We start from the raw sequence: 27,786 nt of genomic DNA on the forward strand, positions 1-27,786 counted from the left end.
CCCGGGAGCTTATTTCCGAGTTTTCAGTAATTGCTATGATTATTTGTCATGATACCCTCGTATCATATTCTATCTTCAAGATTAACACTTATCACGTCGGCAGAGTTTGCGTCACGTGCACTGTCGCTTACGTACGCAGCAACGGTGTGATGACATTGCCGTGAATATAAGCCGGACGGAATGTTTGTGGAATTTCATAATTACATCCAGGGTCGGGGTGAAGAATTTTGGTTTTTCGTGCAGGTGCGTTTTTTAGGTGTCCGTCCCCGAGAAAAGTCTTGGGGAAAACGCATCATGCATCAAATCTCGTTTTTGAACAGTCCCTTCAACGTATGTACAAATACACGTGTTGAAATTTTTTGTTTCAATGTGTTAACTGTCCTTCATGCACAATGTAGAAAGCTGAATAACAAATAAATTAAATATAAACAAACTTTACAAATAAATCATGATGAATTTCGTTAACTAAAAAAAGGCCACAAGTCAATGCTTATGCAAGTCAAAACATTAAATTTGCACGATGTGGAATTAAACAATGCCTATACAATTTTTGAGAATTGTAATTAGAATTGGAAGTTTTGAGGGATTGATATTTTCAGAATGTACTAAGTGTTCCGGGATCTAGTTCACTATTAAGTTGTGGAGAGGTACCATGTCACATGGCCGATTTAAAGGGGCAATCCTCAATACCTGGTTTGACATTGACTGTTTATGTGATTTAAGTCATTTGTTCTCTTTTGAAAGTTGTGCAGTCAGTCAATTTTCCCAGAGACAAAGCTGATAAAGAACCATCCCCTTTAAACAACTAGCGTTATGGATGTGCTTGAACCATCGGATGTGCAAATATCAACAACTTACATTCAGTACATAAGCTTGAAGACAGTGCTACTAGTTGCAACTCTGTAGAAAAGGTAACCGTCTCTGACAACATAATTGAAAGGAAAGTGAATGTAACCTTTGATACATATTTTTACACGTCCCCCTGTCTGAAAGCTATATATAGCAATCATTGCGATGCCAAGACCAGTGGCATTTAATTCATTCTCAGTACTTCGTATTTCGGAATACTCATTACTTTCGACAAAATGAAGTTTCATTTCAAGAAACTCTGATGTAACGGTGTCAAGTAGAAGAAAAACTTACATTAATAAGAGCGACTAACCGACACATGTTACAATCGCCGTTTTTAGAATATGTGTACTTTGGCAAATTCACTGTTATAGAAACGTTCTTTTGTATGAAGTCTTAGGTAAGACCCTTATCTTTTTGAATAACTCAGGATGTACTTCTCGATATTCTTCGACGAAGAGGCAAAGTCCTAAGAATGGAGTGCAAAAAACCGTATCTTAAAATCGGAGTTCTAAAAATAGCCGGCCAATGAAACATTTCATTCATTTCATTTATTCATTTTATTGCCTTTTTTAAAATCGTTGACAAGCTCATTATTACAAAAATTAAAATATAGGCGAAATGCAAATATGGATCCAGAAAAATAGCTTTATGCTAATCGAGTCTGATCCCATTACATATTCCACCATGTGGCGCTCAGTGAAGTGATAGTATTAAACTTTCTCAACTCGTTTCGAAACAACCACTGTTTTAATGATTTTATGAACTGGCATCGTGCATCAGTCAAATATCACCGAGCCACCGAATGATGATTTTTTTTGCTGTGATGTATTATTGTTCGACAAGAGCTAACCTCTTTTTGTGGTGAAAATTATTTTATCCACGACAAAAAACTATCGTAGAGAAATGCAACCGTCGTGATTTAGAAACATCGCTAAATTGGTATCTATTTACATGTAAAAGGGACAACAGAAACTTTAAAAAAGAAACCTCAAAGAAAGAGAACTTAAACCTTCAATGAAGTATGCATTTTTTGTTTATACTATGGTAATTTTTATGTTTTGGGAGATTTGTCAGCTGCGCGCGCAAGTGACGCGGAATTTGTTTACTATAGTGCGCCTCCTACGGTTGACAATGACGCGTAATTCGCCTGCCCCACCGCCTTCTTTCACAGATCCCGGCGCGGCGTACAGTCTGGCAAATTTTCTTTTGAAAATCACCTGACGCTGTCGATGTTACACGTTAATTGTAGGAAGTTGTCAATCCAGGTAAGTTTCTTGATAGTGATACACGGTTGTGCATGACTGTCACGCAAAATTTAGACCATCGCAGTGCGCTAGAATGTGTACGCGAAGGCGCGCGGGCGTGGCTGCCAAGCTTACAAAATGGCGATATTGTAACACGATCACTACGATATTATTATCATATTCGCGTCCAGTTACTGCTCCGTTACTTATTTTTATTCTTTGCTCAGTACGGCTTGAACCAGAGCATCATAGCTAAGTATCACGTAAGAAACCGTTTCTCTAACTTTTGTTTGTTTGTCTTCGCTCGACAATTAAACGCAGAACTCTCGAGTGGTGTGAACTGTATGCAGTGTATCTATGGTTGGAGGCTCAGCCAGTAACAACACACAGACCCGCACGCTGATCGACATCTGGCTTTATCTGGTCTGAGTTTATTTATGCGTCGGGCAACGTACTGTAGCATAGTGTGCGCAGCTTGCTAATCATGTAAATCGGTCGCGGCGGTAGTACAGTAGCATTGCACCGCGGGATCTACAGTACTGTAGGATGCCTGTCTAGACACATACTGCACGTAATGTCACGAAATTGGCGGGAACGCATTTCCAAAGTAGATTTATTTGCATTGCTTTGATACTTATCTTGTTGTAGAAATTGATTGCCTAAGAAACAGACGATCATTCATATTGAAAGCACTGCATAAATAAATATTAATTCTAAACTTACATGTAAGTGCATTGCTTATTTGAAAGTTTCAAATAATCTGTCGGCTTTTTTCCAATATTTACTGATTAGTAGTGATATATGGTGCTTTTGAATTATAAAAAAAAAAAATGAAAAAAAAAGAGCCAAATATCTGCTTCCTCATAATAATATGAAAATTAATCATTAAAAAAGTATACCCGATAAAATTGTGAAAATTTCTCATGGCAAACAAATGAAAGAATCGTGACTGAATTTAATACAGTTTGTGACTTCCTTTTTTGCAGTTTACACTTTCATGAAAGTTATTTATGAAATACCGGTTAATCAACCATTGACTAAAATAATGGCAGTGCCTAGCAAACCTACTTGTACTGTATGATTATAAGTGAAAGCTGCATCTGAAAAATGCTGGACCCATGGCAATCTTACTTTTGAAAAAAATGGTTGTCATAGAAGGTCCTTCCACAACTTTGTAAACTGGACTCCCTAGGATAGTGTAGAGTTGTAAATTTTCTTTCCAAATGGTGATTTGTAAACAGCCATAAGCTCAACAGGCCATTAAAGTTTATTTCAATTAGCATACTTTCAGAAAACAGTAAGTGTGTCATGAAATTTTTATATTTTCAATAATTAATAGGATGTGAATCACAAACCCCCAAAATTTGGCAAAATAATATAGGGTTATTCACAAAATACGGCCCTGTATGGACGAGGGCTCAGTGAGTGATGTATTGGACGAGCCGAAGGCGAGTCTAATACGTCACTCACTGAGCCCGAGTCCATACAGGGCCGTATTTTGTGTATAACCCTATTATTATACACCTCCCTCCATTAATCGTCCGTATAAACTAATTCTATGGTAAATTTTGAAGGACGCGGTACGCGCGATATGAGTGGAACGCGCGCGATTGTTGAAATAAAATTGCTACAAACCCCTGAAATTGTGCGTCACAAAATACGGAAAGTTATTGGACGGTCAAACTCCCATAGGTTACGGCAGTAGGTGTATAATAATCATGATTTTTAAAATGCAGAAAATTTCAAAGTTGATTTTTATATAGGTGAGGATCAGGTTACCTTACACATATTTGTTAATATTAGGCATTAGTGTACAGGTGCATATGTATGCAGCAGATAGATACCAGACATTGTCACTTCTTCCTCTACGTATTTTGTGTAGAAGTTACACTGAAGATATGTTTTATTGATGAATCTGTCAGCATATTCACTCACCATAAAATGAAAATTCCCCAAAAGAGCAACTTCATCACCTCAAAAAGATCTAATGCTGTATAAAAGCATCACTGGCTCAATCATAAGTTCACCATCATAACTATTTGAAAGTTTTGTAAATTTTTTACTTTCTAGGTATATAAAAAGTTTACAGTATTGCAAACTCTCTTGTGTATCTACCAATCAGAAGTATCTGTGATGATGGTTGATCAGGAGTTTTGTCAGTATTTTGCCATGGTTTCCTTGTCATATGACTGTTATTCCATTGTGAATCAATGCACAGTCTGGACATGTGGTCAATGCAATCATATTAGGGAAGATTAGAAATAGTATCGGCATTCCCAAACCATACACCTAACGGCATGTTTCCAAATCTTAGCAAGAACACCGAACATTGCCAAAGTCAACTGCATTAATAAATACCATGTAGAACACAACTAAAAATTTTTTTGGCATTAGTAATGCCCTCAACAAAACCACTGCCATTGGTTGGTCTCCAAGACAAGTAACATGTTCAGGACTGCTGTCAAGTCTGAGGATCTGCTGCTTTTAGTCATTGCTGTACAATTGCAGTATTAACCCTTAGAGTGTCAAAGTCGAGTTTTGTTGCCTCTATGCAATATAACGCCAACAATTTCTTTCAGATGTGGACAATTTTTTCTGATATTTCCAAAAATTTTGGTCAAAAGGTGAAGCCCATGAAAATTCTGTCCATTTAGTCCAAAATCATGGAAAATATTACAGAAAAATTCGTAAAAATTGGTAAAATGTTGCCCTGATATTTTTAGGGCAAAAATTACAATTCTGATCTATCTGACCAGGACAGCTGATTTGTCACAGGGTTTGAATATAAAGAGGCAAGTCACAACAGTTGTAATGTTTGATAGTCATAATTTGTACTGAAACACAAAAACACTGTGTATTCTCCATTCTAAGTATGTTGAAATACAGAGTATCCCCTATTAACCTTGCAAAGATGTTCATCGTATGTATCTTGAGGTTCATTGTGAAATATCACGGCTGATATTTTACGGTACACGTTACACTTAATTCTCTCTTCAACAATAGTGAAGCATTGGACAGTACACAATACAAGCTATGTTAACAAGTCAAATACATGGCATTTCATAATGAATTTGAAAGTGGAATAAGAAATTTTATTTTACAAATAGAAACCAAGAAAACTTGAAAAGACCAATGAGGCATTGATATACTAAGTCCCAACCTTCCAGTTTTCCAGTTTTTGACAACCAAGCAAAACCATCTATGGTTTGTTTTTACCATTATTGTTCACAATATGGGGAAGAACTTGTCAGCTATGATAGAAATAATGATGGCCATTTTAAACATATTGGCAAAAAGTTACTCAATCACTCTGATAGAGCTAAAGAAATTTTTATGGTCAAGTTTCAGAGGGTAGCTTTATAAAGTTTACAGTCCATACAAACCATTTAGGTCTAACTTTACAAGAACCTCACAGTGCAAGCTAAATGCTTTCCAGCTCACATTGATAGGTATTGTATATGAATGATTATGAACTCTCAATATGTAAATCAGAACATTTCAAAGTCCACGAGTTTTAAAAGGAGGTTTATTAGCAATTATGACCCTATAAGTTTTTTTTGTCATTACAAGCACTAATTTGGACCACTGTAAATATTCTGGTGGTCTACACGGACAACCACACCAAAATTTTAATTTCAAATTCTGCACTACTCTGAGCCAGGAAATCAGATCAATTGATTTGCCAAATTCTATGTATATTCAAACTTCAATTCGTAGTTCCTTTGTCAGTAGTCATCAATCATCTACAAAGCTGATAGTTGATGAAATTACATCACTCTGTCAGTGATGTGACAATGTTTAGTCCTTGTACTGTAGCAGAGTTGAATTGCAAAAAACACAGTTCTAACCAAGGAGTCTCTCTTCTAAGGCTGTTTTTCTTATTATTCATATCTTTGTTTTATTCTCAGGTTCTGAAAAAATGGAAGTTAGCAACCCTACCACCAATCAGTTCACTTCTGTCAGCGTCAATAGCCCGTCAATTATCATACACATTGCCCAGGGAGATTCCAGTCATCCCAAGGATGGTGCTGATAAAGACAAAACAAACAGGTTGGGCTTGCAAGCTGATTTTCTCAGCTGGACATTCGTTGAACCAGCATATAATACAAGCATGCTGCATCAGCTCAACTTTATGAGAAGCCAAGGCTTTCTTACTGACGTCAAAATCATTGTCGAGGGGAGGGTATTTCCATGCCATAAGGTGATTCTAGCCGGGGCAAGTGAGTTTTTCTTGTCGATGTTCCAGTCCAGGCCAGAGGCTGATGAAGTCTCTGTGACGCAAATAGCTGCATCCACTGTTGAGCTACTGTTGCAGTACCTGTACACTGGTAAGATTGAGCTGACGCTTGACAACTTCCAGGCTTTGCAAACTGCTGCTGCCTTCTTCAGAGTACCATCTCTCTGTAAAGGATGCGCTGATTTCATAAGTATGTACTCGGAATCTGTGGAGGCCAAGATCAAAAGCACCCAGGTAATTCACAGACAACAGCCTCCTAGTCAAGAAAGCTCTGAGAAGATGTTGGTTTCTGTGAAAAGTGAAATCAATGATGCTACAGTTGATCAATCAAATGAGAAAGTACACCAGGAGCACAGAGAAGTGAGTGATATTTCTGATGTCAATAACGACGATGGCAGTGATGAAACCAATCCCATAGGAGCGTACAAATGCGATACTTGTGGACTAACTTTCCGCAGCAAAAGAGCTCTAAACAAGCATACCATCTTCCATGGACAGCCAAAAGTTTGCGTATGTAAGTTTTGTGGGAAAATATTTAATTCGGTCAAAGAACTGGGAGACCATGCCTATGAGAGTCACTCATCAGAGAAAGCATACATCTGTCAAGAGTGTGGCAAATCATACGTGTATCCAAAGTCTTTGAAGGACCACATGAAAGTTCACACAGGCACGGATCTGTATGTGTGCTCAGAGTGTGGTAAAAGTTTCATTCGAGCAGACTACCTGCGTGAACACTCTGTCTGTCATACAGGGGTGAAGCCACACAAGTGTGACACGTGTGGCAAGGCGTACAGCTACAGGCGCGATTTATCACGGCACAAGCTTACGCATCTCGATGAATGCCCCTTCAAGTGTGAAGAATGCGGAAAAGGTTTCTCGTCCCAAGACTGTTTTCGGCAACACAAGTTTACGCACACTGGTCAGCGCCCGTACGTTTGCGATCTGTGTTCCAAGAGCTTCTTTTATCGCGGTGACCTTCATCGGCATAAACGCCAAGTACATGAATTGGCATCTGTGGAGGTAACAGAGCTAAAAACAAAACTGATGTCCAAAATATCCCGCCTTCAAGAACTGAAAAAGCTGCAGAAAAGTGTGAAAAAATATGAATGTGATGAATGCGGACAAACCTTTAATCGTTCTGACAGTCTCTTAGGCCATAAACATAAACACACAGGAAAGAAACGGTTTGCTTGTGATTTCTGTGATAGACAATATGTTTATAAACGCGACTTAGTGCGACATAAATCAGCACACCATCCAATGGCTATGCTTTCTTCACCAGATCCAAGTAAATAATGAATTGTGTGAATAATGTGTGGATATAATTAGACAAATTGCACAATTTTGTTTCTCACTAGATAACGTGACCAAACTGCTGTCTCTTTGTTGTGTTTTTTTTGTAAAGAGAACGTAAATTCCATAGAAATCTGACTTTTGAAAATCGCAATGGACTAAGATGATGCTCCCAAATGTGAAAGGTAGAGGGCGCCATTATATCTTGAAAATATACATTGAAATATATACTGTCTCTCAGAAAAAAGCAGGTTGGCATTTCAGTAAGGAACATTAAAATTATGTTTTCTTTGATCAATATGTTTTTTGATATTTATCATCAACAAGCTAATTATCCAATACTTTCTTATGGATTCATTTGGTGTTAGCGTTTCCTGGTTGTCTTATTTTAATGTTATAGAAGTTTATTATTATTTGTTCATGTAAAGGGTTAGGGGTTTTACAATTCAATGAATTCACTTTGGAAAGGGCAGGTTTCTTTTCTTTACTAATATTGCACCTAGATTGAGTATTCCACTTTAAAGTTTGAAATGCAGGGTGTTTTTTTTGTAATTTTAATGTATCACCCTAAAATGAAGTAACATTTGAACTTAACCCTTTGAGCGCCAAAGTCAATTTTTGTCACCTTTATAAAATATGCCCCAGTCAAATATTTTCAGATTTTTGGAAAAATTTTGGTGAAAAACTGTAGCCAATGAAATGTGAAGTCCATTTGATCCAAAATTATCCAAAAAAATTACAGAAAAATTCATAAAAATTGGTAAAATGTTGCGCTGAAATTTTGATGGGAAAAAATACAGCACTCAAAGGGTTAAATTTGTATAGATTGTTTGATGTTACTTATTATGTACAATTACTGTGCAACAGCTACATCCTCACTACTTTGTGGTATTTTCTGTCCATTATCAACATTTTACTTGTATGAACGATGCAGATTATGTTCAAAATGAGTGTACACGTCTTTGAATGCAGCGTCTCATGTGACGATACAGAGTCAGAATTGTCATTCACTAAGAACTATTATGTTAAGAAGCAAGCAATTTTTTACTGCAGTTGATATTTTTCACCAAAATTCTTGACTGCATTTACTATTGCAACAATGATGTCTTTATTATTTTTTCCTTTTCTGTCAACAAGTATCTGATCTGTGCTTATTGTTTCTCAAGATGAATGAACTTTTGATTGCTAAAACTCCAACTTGTGACGTGTAAGAGAGCTCTATCAGAAAATAAGAAATCAAATGTAATACTTTTGAAACGGCGCAAAAGTGTAAGACATCCTCCCTGATGACACGCAGGATAAATTTGTGAAAAGAATTTTGTCACGTAGGTTGGTACAGGACAGCCATTGTAATTAATCATCTGGCAAAACACAACACATACACATATTGACCATGAAAGTCTGTGCTGAGTGTACAGCTTAATGTTGTTTTCATCATTTTCATCTCATATTTTCCTACAAAAAAAAATTATTTCTCAAACATGGCTTTCAAAAATATAGATATTTCATCTCTGCTTACATCTATCAATTTTCACACTCCATGCTAGCTAGCTCAGACTAAAAGATTCCAACATGTTCAGATACTCTGGCAACTCCAAACTTAATGACTCAAAGCACAGTGTTGAACATGAGTTTCCCATCAAATTCATTGACAGTATTCTTGGGTAATAAGACCATCCACATGGCTCCTAGAATGGATAACACCTGTTATTGTACACCTGGATCTGATAATTATTGAAAATGGGCTAAACCATATTTTCCATGTTTGAGAAGTCTGTTGTGTCAGTTATGACGTTTTGTGTCTCAGAGTTCAATGCATAACCTATACTTTGCACTTCGTAATGGTCAAGGCCAGAGATGCAGAGCACCAATGCATGACTGAACGTTTCAGTCTATGGCTGGATCTCATTGAGTAAAATTATATTTTTACCTGTTTAACATTTGGAAAACATTAAGATATAATTTGCATCATGGATACCATGTTTAATGTCAGTATTCTTTTATCAAGTGTGATTCTCATATCTGTATGACAGATCTATATAACGCATAAGGCCACTGCAATGATATCCAGTATTATGTAGTTTTTGTGCTTTAATCGCAGTGACTGTCTACCTTTCATAAAGGTTTTAGAAAATATTTATTCCTGTAAGAATTGAAAATTTAATGCACAAGATTGCTGCCACAATATTGTAATGTTCAGACTTGGAGGAAATTTTAATGTATATGATTATGATTGACATCAAACAGAAATTGTTTATTTTGATGTGATTGTAGGCCATCAAGCAGAGTAAAGTATCAATATTTGCAGCACCATGTGATTGTAAAACTTACAACACTGATTGGAAGAGTTCTGTGTGGATATTTAGACATTTCTCCAATTGTATATATTTACTAGTATAATGAAATAAGACAAATTATTGACTTAGAAATATATGTATACAAGATCCTATCCCATGCATTGGGGAAGATTTTTCCATTTGGTTATATACAACTATTATAAACTGAGGCTATATAAACTTTGTTTCTATATTTTATGCTTCACATTTCAGGATAAGAACATTAAAATCTTATCTTGGTTTGTGTTTAATCTTAAATGGTTCTGCTTTGTCTCAGATTCTCATGAAATAATAACAGTACGTAATAAGTATAGGATAAAGCCCGAGAACGAGGGCTCTTCTGGTATATAAAGTCCAACCCAAAGATAAAATGTCGAGGCCGCAGGCCGAGACATTTTATCGTAGGGTTTGACTTTATATACCAGAAGAGCCCGAGTACGAGGGTTTTATCCGACTTAAAAACTATCGCCCCTAACTGATATATTTTCGTTTTCAATGTGTTTACGTCAACCGTCCCCTTTGTCAATGTAACATGTTTAGGATATGAATTAAAACTTTTATTTGTGAAATAGCCTTCCAATGTAATGGAACATCCTATAAATGCCCTAGGGCACATTAGTTTATGTTTGTACCACAGCAGATTTTGTGAAATAGCCTTCCAATGTAATGGAACATCCTATAAATGCCCTAGGGCACATTAGTTTATGTTGTACCACAGCAGATTTTGTGGTGCAGCTGGTTTCCGCTGTACGTTACCAAATTTGAATATTAAAACGTACCAGATATCTACAGAATATGACATGTTCACTTTTGATTGGACAGTACTTTACTACGGCGCTGTCATTCGTTTCTGGAATTTGGTGACCAAGGCTTTACGAGTAGATAAAACACCCTGAATTGAGCACTCTGATTGGTCAATCAACAGTAGATAGTTTTTAATAAGCGGAGAAACAATATTGATACGACTTTCAATGGAATCAGTGATCAAATAGAGAAATTTAAACCGAAATTTCACAGCTATTTTAAAAAATAACATGTACCATATTGTCAGGGGACCATAGCTTGATATTAGGGTGTCCATATCGCATTGCCTTTAAATATATATGTATATCATTCTGATTGTACAATTTCCAATGCCTAATTTCCCTAGATGTATAAAAACAGTAATTCCACTAGTGTTTAGGACAGAAGGGTTTGTAAATCAGGGATTTTTATCAGGTAAGAATATTTTAGCTTTTAGGAAAATTCACAGCTATGTTATGCATGTCAATTTTGAATTTTGTGTGTTTCGATAAGTTCTATGATGCAGCTTGTTGATTGCCTACAGAAGGTGAATTCTAGAAGAGTAAAAGTTTCTGATAAATATGTGTTTATGTGTGTTTAGGATAATGTGTGGACACTTCATTGCAAGGTTACTGATCTTTACACGCTGCCTTGAAGTGATGTGTGTGTGTGTGTGTGTGTGTGTAAGAATGCATGTAATGATGTATTTATGTACGTACGCATGTATGTAATGTGTATGCATGTATGGATGTACTTACGTATGTATGTATGTAAAAAACCATAAAGTTATAAATGTAAAAACTGCAATTAATGAATAGGATGACTATGTACTTTGTTCTATCTAGCATTATTTTATGAAAATAATTCTGAAATAAAGCTTTTTGAGGGCACTTACACTGGAAAAGTCAAACATGATGTCATGTGTTTGTTGTGACTGATGCCATAATCTTGCTGTGGCAATTCAGTTTGGATATTGTGAGAATACTAAAAATGGTATAACCTTCTGCTTGAAGTTTCAAAATAGGAAAAGTTAGCTCAACACTACTTTGATGGCCTTTGAGAAACTAATCACAGGTCTATTGCCATGTAGTGGCTTGACAGTATTTTGTCTAGGCTGCAAATAATACAGTTCCCACAATTTGTTGAATATTTTTGACTCATGTGTAAGACAAAGTTGTAACAATTGTCTTTGGGATACCTTTGACTGGTAACTGTTAAGGTTCAAAGACAAGAAATTGACCTTTTTAATCTAACAATTCTCTGGTGGTTAATAAGCTCAACCCCCCGTAAATTATATGTTTTCTGAACGCCTAGATATAGGGGAACATTTTGGTAACCACAGTGTCACCATTGTTAAGGTGTGTGTGTGTGTGTATATGTGTGTGTGTATGTGTATATATATATATATATATATATATATATATATATATATATATATATATATGTGTGTGTGTGTGTGTGTGTGTGTGTGTGTGTGTGTGTGTGTATATATATATATATATATATATATATATATATATATATATACTGATGATTGCTTAGCGCATGAAACAGCCTGTAGAGTGATAACTACAAGTTATATATATATATATATATATATATATATATATATATATATATATATATATATATATATATATATATATATATATATTTGTGTGTGTGTGTGTGTGTGTGTGTGTGTGTGTGTGTGTGTTGTATGTATGCATGCATACATAGCGGCAATAGCCCAGCTACAGTATACTTGTTTTTGTTAGAGCCCATTACTATGCACAACCAAAACAGTTTTTCTACTTTTTTTTATTTTTTTATTTTATTTTATTCTTGTAAACAGTGCCAGCTGGCAGCATCTTACAGACAAGTCAAAATATGAAATATAAAATATTAATCTATCAAAAGTCAAATTGACAAAATTGAAAATGAAGAAACAACATACAAGAAACATGACAGAAAGAATAAAATCACATCCGCAAAACTGCAAAGATGTTTGGTTTGTTAAATTGCATTGAATTGGCAAAGATATCAATATTACTAGTACTGTTAAGTGAATTAAATAAGCAGGAAATTTGAAGCCCCTCTTTGTAACATCGACTTATATTTAGCAAAAGTAACTGCAAGTAGGAGCTTTAAGAAAAATTCTCACTCTCCATATAATTTTCCATTTAGACCACCCCTGCACTAATTTCACCATTGCTGCCAAGGTAGTAAATGCTAAATCAGGTGATAAAGCTGTAGGATTATTAAAAAGTTGTTCATGGATGTCAGCATTGCATATGCAGTTCTTAACATTTCATCATTATGAAGAAAAAGCGTTGACTACAAGTACAAACCTATTTCATTAATTATTGTAAGCAGTGAGCCTGACATTCTGGATGCTGCAGATTCCCAAAGTTGATCAAGACATGTAAATTTTCAGTAAACCAGAAATCTCATCATACACATCTAAATATAAAAATTCTGTTGTCATGGAACATAAAGTTTGACATGAAAATGTAGTAAGTACAGTGTTATTATCACAATTGTATCATCTTTGAACTGTTACAACACCTGGTGAAGATTAAAATTAACAAACTTTGACCCATTCACAAGACATGTACAAAGACACTCCCTAACAGGTTAGTTTTGCTGTTTGTTTCTAGAAATTGGCCAATAAACGTTGTCTATGTCAAAAATCATAAAATCTACAAGCAGTTATACTGAATGAAGGCAGTGTCCTCTTCCAGTTATATTTAATACATATACATGAATTCATGTCACAATGATTGTTGTACTATTGAGAGAAAAATTCGAGATATGAACTTTCCTAAATGTTCAAATTTTAAAAGTGAAATAAATTTTGAAACTGAAGTAAATGTTCAAATTTTAAAAATGACTTTTAATAACAATGGAACACAAATTATTTCAGGCGAAAACAAATCTAGGCGATTCTAAATCAAAGCCTGTAAGTCTATATACACAAGTAATGATGTTACAATGTTGAGGGCGCCTTTTGGCATTCTACATTGACACACACAGCAATCTTGTACATTGTATATACAGCTGGGTTTCACATGTGAATGAACTGGGGTATTTCAAGCTTACCAGCTTCACTGGGAAGAGTTGATTTGGGAAAATATGTAAAATCACTTGAAAATGTTTCAAAATATAAATTTTCAATTTTTCTACAATATCAACTATCATTTTTAATCACAAATATTAGCTTTTAAAAGACCCGATTAATTCACTGTCTCTTTGCCATTTTGCCTACTTTAAGAAGCCAAATATATTGTCAGGTTCAATTTATACCACTTCCAAGAGTAAATAGAATAGCTAAAAATGTATGATTTTCGAGGTACCCCTTGTCTCCATATCAAATTTTACTGCAGGCAAAGAAATTACTTTTGAATCGTTGATACAGATGTCAATTAATGCAAGTGAAAAACTAAGTTTACACTTTAATATCAACTGATGTCACAATGTCGTTCAGTCTTTATGCAAAATGACAATATATGTAAATTATAATGATCTAATGTTCAATCACCTGATAGTTCACATTATTAATTGCTCCTAAAATAAGAAGGTCAGAAAATTTCATATGTAAATTGCACAAACTCAAAACGTCATGAGTTGATTATTTTTCAAGATGGTCCAAGCAAAGTTTGTGAAAAGCAAACATTGTATTTCTTGGAGTAAGTCATACAAAATACTGAACAACAAACTGTGGTATGTAAATCAAGGCATACAATGCTCACCGTCAAAGTCTACAGACATGTTTCATCTTACAACATAAAGTATTCACTTTTCCAATTTATCAACCTTTCGAGTGAGTTGTTCCCTTTCTCCATTGTAAAATCAATATTTTGAATTGACATCAATAAAGCTTTAATTGGTCCCTGTTTGATTGTTACCTTGCGGTTAATTTTCTACAAGGAATTTTTGAAGAACAAAATTCCTAGCCCTTCTTATTGAGACATCAAGCATGGTATGTGATACCTTTTAAAATTCACTTAGAACACGTTTTGAGAATGTATTTTTACATGCAAATCAGGGAAATAAGTTGACACTACACTGAGCATCATGCGTGCACAGTCTACAATCTAGGACCACTAATATTATAGAAATAAAGGATGACGCGAGATGAAAGTAAAAAATTGACAGGCATTGCTTGCTGAGCCCATTAATTTTGGCTTCCTCTTGCCTGCACCCATAAATAAATGTTAATGGTCAGGGCAGAGTCTATTATTTCCATTATATTATCAAAGAACCCAAGAAAACCATCAAAGTTCATGAAAACTTCCAATGCGAAAGACAACAGGGCCCCAGAACTTGTACTACACAAATGTTGTATTCACTGAACAGTGACGTACAGCGCTGTATGCATGCTCAGTGCACGTCAGTTGCGCTGAAAAAATTTGTGCAAATCTGGAGATTTTTTTGAAAAAAGTCTTTTGACTTGGACTACAAGTGCTCCATATTATTTTGTGTTTGATTATGATCTTTGTACAAATCACAATTTACGTTTTAGCTGTAAAGTTTTGATGTTTACGATACTGTGAATTGTTAATATTCATATTCACGGGCATGTAAACAAACCATTGCAGTGTATTTGTGGTCAGTCATATGGTTCAACTTGACCAATTAAAATACACTTGACAGGACATGGTAATGTACATTAATAGTCACAACGTGGTAGCTTTTCAATTGTTGGAATTGAAATATCAATTACATTTTTCCACTTTTTTTCGTATCTTGTTCTTCCATCGTCATACTCTATTTGAAAACTTTCTATTTTTATATTTGGAAAGCATTTTGGAGGTTTCAAAGTATTACCCCAGTCTTGGCCACAATATTTACAGTAGATCTTTTTTAAACCAAGTTTTTTCTTTGCTGGGTCTCTATGCTCTTTGAATTCTACTTTTGACCGTATGATGTTATCATTAATAATTATGTGATTATTCATTCCATATTTATGCACATCACTGGCCAAGCAAACAAATGTTTTACAACAAACACAATTAAGTTTGATCACATTTGCTGGGTAGGTATCTCTCTTTTGATGTTCAGTAAATTCTTTGTGATGTCTTTCTTCAAGTTTTCTTTTTTGGATCTTTGAAATTTCCATATCATACTCCTCCTCTGACATACTGTGAATTTCTTGGATTGCTCTGTCTACTTCCTGATCAAGTAAAGTGTTTACATCAGCTCTCATACTTGTGGCCTGATCTCCAATGAAATACACAATACTTTCCCCACTAATCAAGAGCTCGGTGATTTGCTTTGTGGAAATTACATTATCAACGTGACCATACCACACTATTGTATTACATATACAGCCAGTACCCAGTTTTGTCTCAATACCACCAGTGGTAACTATTAACTTATGAGAACCGGCTGAAAACTCTTTCATGATGTTTGGTTCTTGGAGTGCTGTGACAGAAGCATCAGTAATACCATCGTTCTGTTGCTCTTGTTCTGCTCCAAGTGATAATATAGGTTTGAGATTTTGGAGATGTTCATCCTCTTGTAACATTCTGTGAACTGCCCTGGCCACATTTTGTGATTTGACGAACACAATCCCTAGACAGAAACACAAAAAATATTGAGATTAATGACCTTGATGCAAATCAATTACACTTGCGTTTTCATAGAGGATAAAGTACATGTACCAGTATAAAGACAAAGCAGCTAGCCTTCGTGAATTTCATATGAGCTGTAAAAAATCAAGTGATATTTTTGCTTACTTTCTTTGATGAATTCAGGATAAAGGTAAAGAAATACAAATTCATGGCTAATTTTCCTAGATCAGTGAAAACTGGTCACCTTGCAATAATATACAGTATGTAATCTATTTTCAGTACATAGTTGTAATTATTTATCATTTACTCTTTAAAAATGATACAGTCATCAAAACAATGCTCTTAAGCTTAAACATTTAATATTTTCTGATCAAATACCGGTATTACAGAATGACCATCCTAAAAACTCACTATGATCTGCAAGGGACCAAGCCCACATCTGTTTAGCAAATGTTTAACCCTAGTGATCCCCATACATTTTGAATGAAAAGTAACAATGATTTCCTGTAAAAAAAGAATTGACACATGCAAAAATATCAGTGGACAAGTTTGATGCGCACAAACTCATCTTTCTCATTTTTTACAAATTTTAATTAGTTTACTAGCCACTAAGATTCAATACGATGGGATACAGGATACAGGGATACAATTGAGACTATTCAACAATGTTACGGTCTCTGTACATAATGCTTTGACAGTGTGACACAATATATTGAGAGGTAAAGGATGATTACCCAATATTGCCTGTTCCTATGTTGTACCAGCATGAGTGTCATTTGAACTACATCAGACACGAGACCTAGCAAAAATAACATAACGACACAAGAAGTAGCAACCATTTTGTTGTTTACTTTGTTTACTCTCAAGTAGCAAATGTAGAACGGGAACATTCCGAAACTGATGGCGTTTATCATGCTTATCTCAACGCTTACTGTAAATATCACAACTGATATTTTACAGTAACCGTCACCTGGGTGAGTAATAAGGGCATGGTGGGTTATGATATTACTGAACTATATAATTGACTCTAATGAAAGCAATATTTACCTCTGAATTCATCACCCTTGTTTTCCATCTCTTTCTTCAGAGTCTTTCTCAGCTCAGTTACCTTTTGGTTTGGATGTTTGTCCTCATCTTCTGAATAGTCAAATAATTCACTACTTTTCTCTGGAAAAAACCCAAAAGGATGTGTTTTACAAATTATTGTATTTGCCCGTCCTTTTATTGTTTGACTGTTTTCAAATCATTCAACTTTTACTCCATATGTGGGGCCTGACAAGAATTTATTCCAATCAGCCAAGATCACCACCACTACCAAGACAATATTTCATCAACATATGAGGAATTTTGCACACATTGACTAGTGTTGTCATTCAATACTAACTAGAGTACTTACGGTTAAATAATCCTCTGATGAAATAAATGTCACTACCCAGTCCAACATTATCTCAATAAGACAAATTTTTAAATGCTCTTACATTTGGAAGAATTTGACCATTCTTGAGGCACGTCACGGGAAAACAATATTTTTGTCAGTTTCCATATTTCATGAAAACACAGTCCAGACTGTGATGAAAACAAAGCCTTGAAATTCACCTGTGCAAAGTACAGCAACATTAACTTATTTTATGTCTGCGTATAGCTATCACATGATATCCACTCACGTTGCAATAATTCAGTCAAGCCAGAGTGTCCTAACATAAAAATCTAACAAGATAAATACTTTTGCAACTTACGCCTGTAGAATTTATACAGCTTTTTTCGGTCAATGAGCCTTTATTTTTGCCAGTTGCATGTCTGCCTCTGTCTCGGTAGAATTCATCAATGATTTTTAGGCTGTCAGACATCTTGCAAACATCATTCATTAATAAAGCTGAGTTGAAAACAAAAATACAATGTCAGTGATGGTGCATGAATTCAGCTCTTTCAATAAAAACATATGTGAAAGTATGTATTCAATTAAATTAATGTGTTAAAGCAATACTAGTATTGAATGTTACAAAGCTCTTTCGTAATATGATAGTGTTAGTTTAAATTGTTGGTTTTTGCTCGAAAAAATTCACTTTTGCGTATTAAAACCAGGCAAAAATAATAAAAAGTTTCAACATTTGTAAGAAACACTTGGAAACTACATTCTGCCAACATAGAGAAAAAAACTGTTTTTGGACCCATTTCCTCAAGCTGACCAAACAACCCCTTCCAGTGTGAGACACTTTTAACGCCTACATTAATTTTGAGCTTTTCAGTTTTACAGCTTTTTGCCAAAAGCAGTAGCATGGACAAGCAAAGAGGCAAGTTACTTTGTGATGTTTGACCTACTCACAGAAGTGATGAAATCAACACAAAAATAGTTAAATATCAGACAGAAGTGCATAAGCCTGACTGCATCCAATATCTTCCTTCGTAACATTTCACTCTACAAAATATATGTTATGGTGGCAATAAAAGATAATGCAGTTATTTTTGGTATATTCTCTTTCAGAAGTGCTTCCCACTTTTGATTAACACTCTTTTTAAGCCATTTAGTGTCACAGGATTAGTATCAGTTTTATCTCAAAACAATTTGATAACATAAAAAAACAAAGGATTAAAACAGCATGGTGATAGTCAATATTAATATCACAAAATTTTACACTAGAACTATACAGGGATTGAGGACTCAGTATTACGCAGAACTTTCCTGAAAAAAGCCAGATTATCATAAATCTATGCAAATGTAAAAAAGCCACTCTAGTGATTAGACATGCTGTTTGGTCTCAGAATCCCATAATTTTGCCATGTTTCAGGTGTTCATTGTCATGGAATCTTGCACATAATGTCTGTGAATATATAGCAACTAAACTCGAGTCGAAAATAAACTGAAAAAATGTTACCGTTTTTGTTGGAGAACGCATATGTTTAAAACTGTGTTCCCTGAATAACCATTTGACCCCTCTTTGCATATGTCATGATTATTCAAATTTATAATGTCCTGTAACTTTCCGTTTAATTACTATTTTCTATTTGTTTATTAATGGACAACATGAAAACGTGGTATAGATTCCTACGTAAAATTTATTTCCATCAGCTGTTTCTTTTTTTAGGTGTATTAATAATTGTTTATCAAATAAGGTATCTTTTCTCTCTTAAGATTGATAAAGTTCATACTATTACAGTTTTGATTTTCTTGAAGGTTACAATTGGTACTGCAGACAGCTCTATTGGATTTTACCACTAAACAAATTTACATGGCTAGGTAATAAAACAGCTGTACAATTTGAAGAAAATCAGTTGCTGCATGTCTGAGATATATAACTCTACTTGTGAACACAAACCAAGGGACAGATCCTGATCAGAAAATTCCTCATTGGCTTTATCCACGGGGATTAAAGTTCAAAGGAGCTTACCAGAATTATACATCAGTAGATGTTCACACTGCTGAGCTATGTTGTCTTGTCTGTTTAAGGTGGCTTTCCTTCGTTTCTCTGACATCAAATTTTCATACTGCTGAGTTCCGTGTTTTACAGAGTCTTCATTCAAGCAAACTTTATCCAGGTTCTCAATCTTCTCCATGATTTCTGTAACCAGTGCCTTGAAAGGATCCGGATTTCTTGAGTCAGCGACTATGAATTTCTTTTCATAGTTCTCAGACTTGTTTTCCTGGAATGTTTCCTGTTTATCTTTACATCATCTACTTTTAAAAGTTTCTGAGCATCTAAGTTTGCACACAGAGTCAAAATGTGGCACTTCAAGGGCAAATGGTTATTCTTACTACCAGCACCAGGGCTAATAGTCAAGCCAACAATCTGAGGAGTCTCATTTTGAGCCGAGGCAGTTTGTCCTGCTTTCATTGTGAAGTAATGGCTCATAATTTTATTGTAAGGATGGTCTTTCATGGTGTGATGGCATTCATCAAAGATAACTAGGGAAAATTTTGAAAGGAGACTTTCATTTTTTCCAAGCCTGTTGCATAAATTTCCCCCTGTTATGACTAAAATATCACAGCTTTTCATTATGCTTTGCAGAGGAACTTTATCGCAAGCCGATGTGTTTCTGTGTGCAGCTTTACTGAATGTGGATGTGCTGCTAAGTCCAACCACCTCACAGCTAGAAATCTCATTTTTGAGAGTGACGTAAACCTCATCAAGATGATCATTTTGATTCACCACAAAGAGTATTTTCTTGATTTGGTTGTCTCCTCCTCTGAACTGGTTGTTCCCTTCAAATGTTCTTTGGCTATTTGACAGCAGCTTGTATTTTGATCTTTCCCGTTGGAAGACAGATGATACAGTTGGTCTCCATGATGGCTGGCTGAAGTTCCATCAAATAGTCATTGTCTTCATGTTCCATTGAGCTGTTATTAAGAATGTTGAATTACTTTATTTAAAAATAAAAATGTAGAACTGTTCTGAAAAAAGTCAGTTAATGGTTTATTAACAATCAGATTGTAACATTAAATTTATTATCTTAGTATTTGGAATGACAAAAGCCACAATTCCTTGATAACAATATACCTTTTATCATTATGTTCTAAAATCCTGATACTGAAGTAAGTTTTCATTCATTATCAGCAAATATCAACATCAAAATCAGATGAAAATGGCAAATGTCACAAAAAAATTTAAAAAAGCAAAAAATTTTAAACTACTAATGAAAATTGATAAAAGTGGCACCTTAGTAGCTTACTTGATTAGATGAACATACTACTTCTTTATGTTCACAATAAAAAAATATGAATGATACTCAATTTAAAGTTTCCAAGGTTTTATATAGTAAGGTTTTAAAGTAGTATAATTAAAAGAAGAAAACATACCAAAAGTAACATTTAATAGGTATGTATACCTACCTTTGTAATAGTATGTTATTTTTGCTTTTCTTAGTGTATTCAAATGACTAAGCAAAGCCAAAGTGAAAGAAATCGGAAAAGATGGGCAGGTGTTCGAAACTTGATTAGAAGAATGTGTTTGTGTTGTAACTGTGAAAATGCCAGTGGATACTCCTTGGAAGAAATGTAAAATCTTGGAAAGCAAAATTAATGTAATCTTTGCATCCTGACCACCCTTCAGGATATATGGTCTATATCTTAACATTTTCAAACCAAAGTTATTCTCTACAGATATGGCAACAACTCCCAGTATCAATGGGATTATCAGTCACTGCAGTCTATTCAGTGTACAAGGTCAAGTTTGTCATTAATCAACAAAAGATACATGTTGACGCTCAGCAACCAAAACTCATTGATGTATATAATTAGTAAAAAAAGATTATTAAGGGGCCGTGGATAATTATTAAAACATGTGCACCGTAAACACAACTTCTGCCTTTGCAGGGGAAGGGTTTTAGCTGCATTCCAATTAATGTGTGCAAGATCGCACTAGGCCTACATGTTTTTATATCACAACATCTCACAGCTACACTTTTTATGTATCACAAAATATTTCTATATTGTTTGGCATGTACCAGGCCAGTGCGGCACTGGCGCTGCACCAGCATTCTTTTGACATACATGTGGTTCAGTGTACGTGTGAAATAACGTAACAATCATTTTGGATACACTGTTTCAATTCATTTCATTAATCTATTGGTTGAGTTGGCGCTGAAAGTGATTTTTTTTCTAGTTTACATCTTATGTGGACCTTGACTAATAAGTAATTACAGTTGACTGAAATTTTTATAAGCTGTTCTACTGTAAGACTTGTTGCTCACGCGGACATCGCAAGTTTCGTTTATGCTATTTTAAAAACCCGAATGTGTCTATAAAAATTCAATTCAAGTTCAGTCCAAGTATTCCAATATAATACCTACATTTCACTTGTCATACTCTGAGATTCATCATGGCTTTGAGAATCAGCTTCTATCAAATTTTTGACTGTTCATTAAAAGAGAATAAAAGATGATCAGGAGTATTCGACCAAAAATTACAGATTTATAGAGGTGAGTTAATCAGAGTTAACACATGGCACCTGGGAGATGTGAAAGCTATTATTGTTAAAGGAATCTACAGCTATCATGCCAGCTACCATCTTCAGGCCAGAACAGATTTGAATACTATTATTCATTAGACTTGAATACATACAATATGAGAGCAACATCTATGAGGAATTGTAAACCAAATTTCAAAGCACTTTGGCCAACAGTTGCTTGATAATTGATTGGTTGAAACTGATAACATAATTCACTAAAACTACAAAATTGAAGATATTTTTATGACATGCAAAACCTCTGCATTAACTCCACAAGAGTATCCATTGGGTCAAGAGCATGAGGTACTGTAATTTGCAAGGAATGTAGCAATTGAAGGAAGAATATCTTTAATCCATTCAGTCATTTTGTTTTTGGTCAAAGCAGTGAGTTTTAAGCCAGTGTGCCTATGTTTATTCAAGACATACTCGATTATGTCAACATGATTTTATATGAGAAAAGAGACTTCCTAGGTAGGCCTGTCAAAATATTCAAACATTTGAAATACAGGTGCCATCATAGACAGAATAACTGCTACATGATATTGCAATTAAGCACATCCTGTGCTGACCATGAACTCCCAGAACAAATGTGATTTCATGAAAATATAATAAATTCAGTACGTTTTAGTGAGAAAGTAGTTGAGCAGAATGTAATAGAAAGTCTGAAACCTCAATTATTTGTATGAACCATTCCTTTAAGGTATAGGGGTAAAAGAGATAAAATAACTCATAAATTTACATATATGTTAATTTCAAGAAACTCAAGTTTCCAAAGACATCCCTAGGAATATATGTGCTTAAAGAATTGGACCAGTAGTTAATGAATTTTTTTATATTTTAGCATGTTCGCATTTTTTAAGCTGATTTACATATTTTTTTGGACCAACATACTAAACCAAACAAATTAAGACCCATGACATGCACACCAAATATTAAAGTGATACATTTTGTAGTGTTAAAAAGTTTTTGAACTGTACACATACACACAGAATATCATACTTCATATTGTGATCTGAACATTACATAACACTGATATGCTTTTCGATAGAATACATTATCAGTTTTCAGTACATACAAAATTCACAATTTGGTTCACACATGATTTGTCAGTCAAAGACATGTATTTCAGTTAGTTTGTTTGTAGCATTGTTCTTGCAACATGTTGATTTTTTCATTGTCAGACTGAGAAATAAAAAAAATGATTTTTAAAGTCATGACAAATGTTCTTGTACAAGGAAAACCCATACTTACCATCTGATGAAGGCTCCTTATCTGTACTCACATCAGTAATACCAACGCTGCCTGTTCTGGCAATATTTCGGTTACCAATCTGTACTGTTGCACCAGGGCTGATATTGAGTGTGTAATTAATAACAGTCCCCTCTGATGATTGAAGATTATGTTGACCTTGAGGTTGAACAGCTTCTGAATAAGGAGGTGGATTTCCAAGAGGAGGTTGCTGCAAGCTTTGGTTCATTTCGGGTTCTGTCGATCATTACAAAATTAAGAAATATAGTATGTACCGGTGGCATGGTTTGGAATATTCATCAGACTCAACTCCATTTCACTGTTTACACACACACACATATATGTATTTCTTCTCTTTGGTTGGAATTACTGAGGTTTGAAAATGAAGATCATTTCCTTTCTAAGTTGAACTTCATTGATCTCTATTAATCTTGTGACATATACTGGTGTGTTCAAAATTTTGAATTTCACATTATAAATGCCTTAAGTTTAATTTCGATATTTTAAAAGTAATCATAGACATTGAGACTACATTTGGGCCATTTAGCAGTCTAATGACATATCAAACAAAATTATGGAAGATGTTTTCATCTGCAAGTTGATTGAACCCGGAACTTGAATGGAGGTACAAACTCAACAACGTTTGTAAGTTTGCATAGAAATATGTGTGTACACCCGAGTCTGTAGAAGATCACATCCTTTTTTCATATCAGAGTAGAACCATTGAGAAAACCTTCAATATATATATGTGTAATACAAACTAAGTATACAACCTCTAGATTCTAAGCTCTCATATAATTCATCAAAGTTATTGGGGGGGGGGGGGGCAAATAAAAATAATTGTGTGCTCCTGGTAACATCCTCCAAAAAATTAGGGTTAGACAAGCGGGAGGAAATTTTTTATTTCATTTTCATTTTTGTCAGCTGAGATCCATAAGGTCAGCTGAGATCCATAAGATTAAGATATGGTAAAATTTAGAGTAGTTACTCAAATATTTTTTTGCAAATGAGAACTAGCTGACAGATATCAGACTTTTTACATGCTTCTTTTTCTCATACTATTAATGTCAATGTTATTTTAAACTTTCTGAATATGCAAAAGACCTTTCCATTTGAGTTTACAAATGCACATATTATGGCAGGCTTTTCTATGGTAGGTCAGGATGCCAGAAACATACATATACTAGTGAGTAAAATGAAAATTGATTCAGCAAACAGATAAAATATACACCTAAAATCATGCACTATATTAACATATTCAACATGAACAGCTTTTCTATTGTAATACCCAGGTTATGGTAAAGTAAGTAAATTAATTGATGTACTTGAATAATCTTTGCAAAAACTAAGACTCACGATTTTGTGGGGACACTGCAACATCTGATAAACTATTTCCATCATGGACACATGTAGATCTAACATCTTCTTGTTCTTGGTCCAGACTCCCTGACAGTGAGGAAATACTTAGAGCTGCAAGAGCGTCCTGATTTCTGGAAACAACTCCTTGGACCTGATTATTGCTGGATGACATCTCTATCTCGCAATTGTTGTCAGATGTCAGATGTCCGATTAAAACATTAAGACTTTTTTTTTCTACGAAAATAAAGGAAATGTATGAAAATATGTGTGCACAGGCTTCAATCATTACTAAATAACACACAAAAGTAAAACATTTTTGTACCTGATACACACATGCCCCATTAAATGCATCATGGCAAGAATATTATCATCATATTTTTGAAGAAAGGAGTTAAGTATTGTTGATCAAATGAAGAACCTTTATATCTGAACATCAACCAATCTGACGAGTGTCTTAGTGTTTCCACTGAATTTTAAAATTCTGGCACTAGCACTGATTGCAAATGACGTCATGTTTTTCTCTCATTAATATGAATAAATATAAATATTTGTCTGCATTTTCCGCATAAACGACAAAAATAAAACCTGCTACCGTTACAATGGTTACTAAAAGTCACACTACTTTACGGTATTTTATGGGCTCAGACTACAAGCTGCAACAACAGCTGCGCATGCAACAACAAAGTTTGTCCAAATTTTAGGCAGTGTTGTCCGAAAATCGCATGGGCACAGCTATATTTTGTAACAAACCTGAAATCGTGATCAACGCTATTTGCATAGAAGAGGTCATAATATGATTGCTAGGCAAAAAAATTCCATTTGCTTAAAGCTGTTATTATAGTGGCTACAAACAGCAAGCAAGAGTATTTGCATGGTCTTTGATGAGAAATTATCACAAAGGAGATTTAAAGGGAAAGGATACCTTGTAAATAAGTAGAAACTAATAAAATATATGGTAATTAATGTTTTATTTCATCTCAACTCATTTTGATGCTCATTGAGTAACAAGTTTTCACCATGATCTTGAAGTTTTGTGAAAACTGAAAATTTATTTTTCCCATAGTATTACACAGCGATGCAATGGGCAGCCAAAATTCAAAATATCAGTGATTATATCATACCAGTATATTGATGGTACATATACAGTAATCTGATTGGTTGACACGTGAAAACAACTATGGTATATTCATGATACAGCACCGTTGGCACATGCTTGAGCTCCTGGCAAGAGCAAAAAATATTTTTTGACATTCATTGCCAGAATTTCTTTATGCTGTTATGATATAATAGCAATAAACCACATCCAGCAACAGCATACCACTCGATTTTGACCAGTTCAGTTACATATGCACTCGATATCGCTCGTGCATATATGTCATGAACTGGTCAAAATCTCATGGTATTTTCTTAAAAATTTGATAATTTTTCTTTAGTACCAAAATTTGAACTGGTACATCAATCCCTGATTCCAAGAGTTTTAATCTTAACTTGGAAAGAGTAAGATTGAAAGGTGTCTTATAAAAGTTTGATATAAATTAAGTTAAAGTAAGTTGATTTCGAGGTATTACTCAAGAACTCACTCATACAAGGACTATAGAAGTCACAGCTTAAACTGGTCCCACTATTATGCAGTTACCAAGGAAACAGTTATTGAATGTCCCTAAATTAGGTGATAACACAAAATAGTCTTAAGGCTGTCAAACATATCTATAGTATACAGCAAATATGGCATTTAAAATACTTGTGAAATGTACATACCAAAACTTCTAAAACTAGCCTGTCAGAGAATCTTTCAATAATTTAGTTCAACTCCTCAAAATTATGTTACTTTGATGTATACTTTCCATGGAAACCAAAACAACAACGTTGAAAATCAAGGTATACTGTAGCTGTTCTAGCTACCGTAATTTTTCTGTGAAAACCAAAGTATTGCCCATTTACTTGAAAAATACGTCCCTAACCCCTAACCCTAACCCTAACCGCAGATCGCAGTTTTAAAAACTCGCATGTCGCATGTCGTGACCGGTCTTCCATAACTCGGCAATAACAAAAATTACTGAAAATTGTCACAGGGAAAAATCCTAATTATATCACTTTTTCCGTGCTCAAGGAAGACATATATTATCGTCGCTTTGTCCACTACAGCACGATTTTATCTGTGAAGTTCCATTCAAAAATATGACACATTTGTCTTGTCGCTATTAGATCTACATGTACTCTAATGTTACTAGCGTTACTGTTAGTGTTTACACTGATACGGATGAAGCAACTATGATTTGTTAAGGTAGAACGCACCTCGGGGACAGAAATTCAGGCCTTCAAATTTTATCAATTTTCTTCTGACCTACCACTTGTGGGGGCTCATTTTGAAGCTCTTGGCAAAAGAAAAGTTTTCACCGTCTTAGTTTTTCGAAAATCGAAAATTTATTTTTTCTCATAGAGTTAACACAGGGATGGCGGCCATTTTGGATTTCAAATATCGAGAAATCACAAGTTATTTGTCTCTCTAGTACCAAGTTTGCACGGTGACCCCTGATTTTTATTCTTGCTTTGGTAAGAGAATGGTTGAAAGTTTCACTGAGGAAAGTTTGAGCAAAAGTTTAAGTCTTTTACTTTCGAGGTGCATATTACCTTAACCAGGTATCAATGGTCGGATGAACTTGGTTGTTGTTGATTTCAAAATTATAGCGACCTTTATCACCATCAACATGTCAATTCATTTCAAAATTTATCAATTGCTCAATTAATCTTGAAATTGTTGCTTGTGACTTACCACAGTGTCAGCTAGCCGACCTGTTGATGTTGTTTTCAAAGGGGATTTCCGTCTTACATATGAAGCACGCCCTCAATCTTGGAAATCCCCTTTAAATTACTTCCGGTTTACAGATGTCACTTGATTGACATGACCCTGCTGTTTATATGGGAAGATAAAAAATA

General features: G+C 34.7%; 3 protein-coding genes across 3 annotated transcripts; 1 reads left to right on the plus strand and 2 right to left on the minus strand.

Annotated features, from left to right (window-relative positions):
* Positions 1 to 1,956: 1,956 nt before the first annotated feature.
* Positions 1,957 to 11,655, plus strand: LOC139132902 (zinc finger protein 117-like). The gene is made up of 2 exons (XM_070699260.1): positions 1,957 to 2,117; positions 6,005 to 11,655. Exon 2 carries the CDS (start codon positions 6,016 to 6,018, stop codon positions 7,627 to 7,629), a length of 1,614 nt encoding a protein of 537 aa, XP_070555361.1. The 5' UTR covers positions 1,957 to 2,117; positions 6,005 to 6,015; the 3' UTR covers positions 7,630 to 11,655.
* Positions 11,656 to 12,564: 909 nt separating this feature from the next.
* Positions 12,565 to 17,461, minus strand: LOC139132903 (ATP-dependent RNA helicase DHX58-like). The gene is made up of 2 exons (XM_070699261.1): positions 17,348 to 17,461; positions 12,565 to 16,301 (listed from the first exon to the last, which is right to left on the minus strand). Exons 1-2 carry the CDS (start codon positions 17,373 to 17,375, stop codon positions 15,397 to 15,399), a joined length of 933 nt encoding a protein of 310 aa, XP_070555362.1. The 5' UTR covers positions 17,376 to 17,461; the 3' UTR covers positions 12,565 to 15,396.
* Positions 17,462 to 18,036: 575 nt separating this feature from the next.
* LOC139132904 (uncharacterized) lies at positions 18,037 to 27,681 on the minus strand. The gene is made up of 6 exons (XM_070699262.1): positions 27,623 to 27,681; positions 24,847 to 25,083; positions 23,494 to 23,727; positions 22,085 to 22,148; positions 19,687 to 20,633; positions 18,037 to 18,173 (listed from the first exon to the last, which is right to left on the minus strand). The coding sequence occupies exons 2-5, from the start codon at positions 25,019 to 25,021 to the stop codon at positions 20,516 to 20,518; spliced, it is 591 nt and encodes a 196-aa protein (XP_070555363.1). The 5' UTR covers positions 25,022 to 25,083; positions 27,623 to 27,681; the 3' UTR covers positions 18,037 to 18,173; positions 19,687 to 20,515.
* Between the last annotated feature and the right edge of the window lie 105 nt (positions 27,682 to 27,786).

Source organism: Ptychodera flava, chromosome 5 (assembly GCF_041260155.1).
Source record: "Ptychodera flava strain L36383 chromosome 5, AS_Pfla_20210202, whole genome shotgun sequence".
Taxonomy (NCBI): Eukaryota; Metazoa; Hemichordata; class Enteropneusta; family Ptychoderidae; genus Ptychodera; species Ptychodera flava.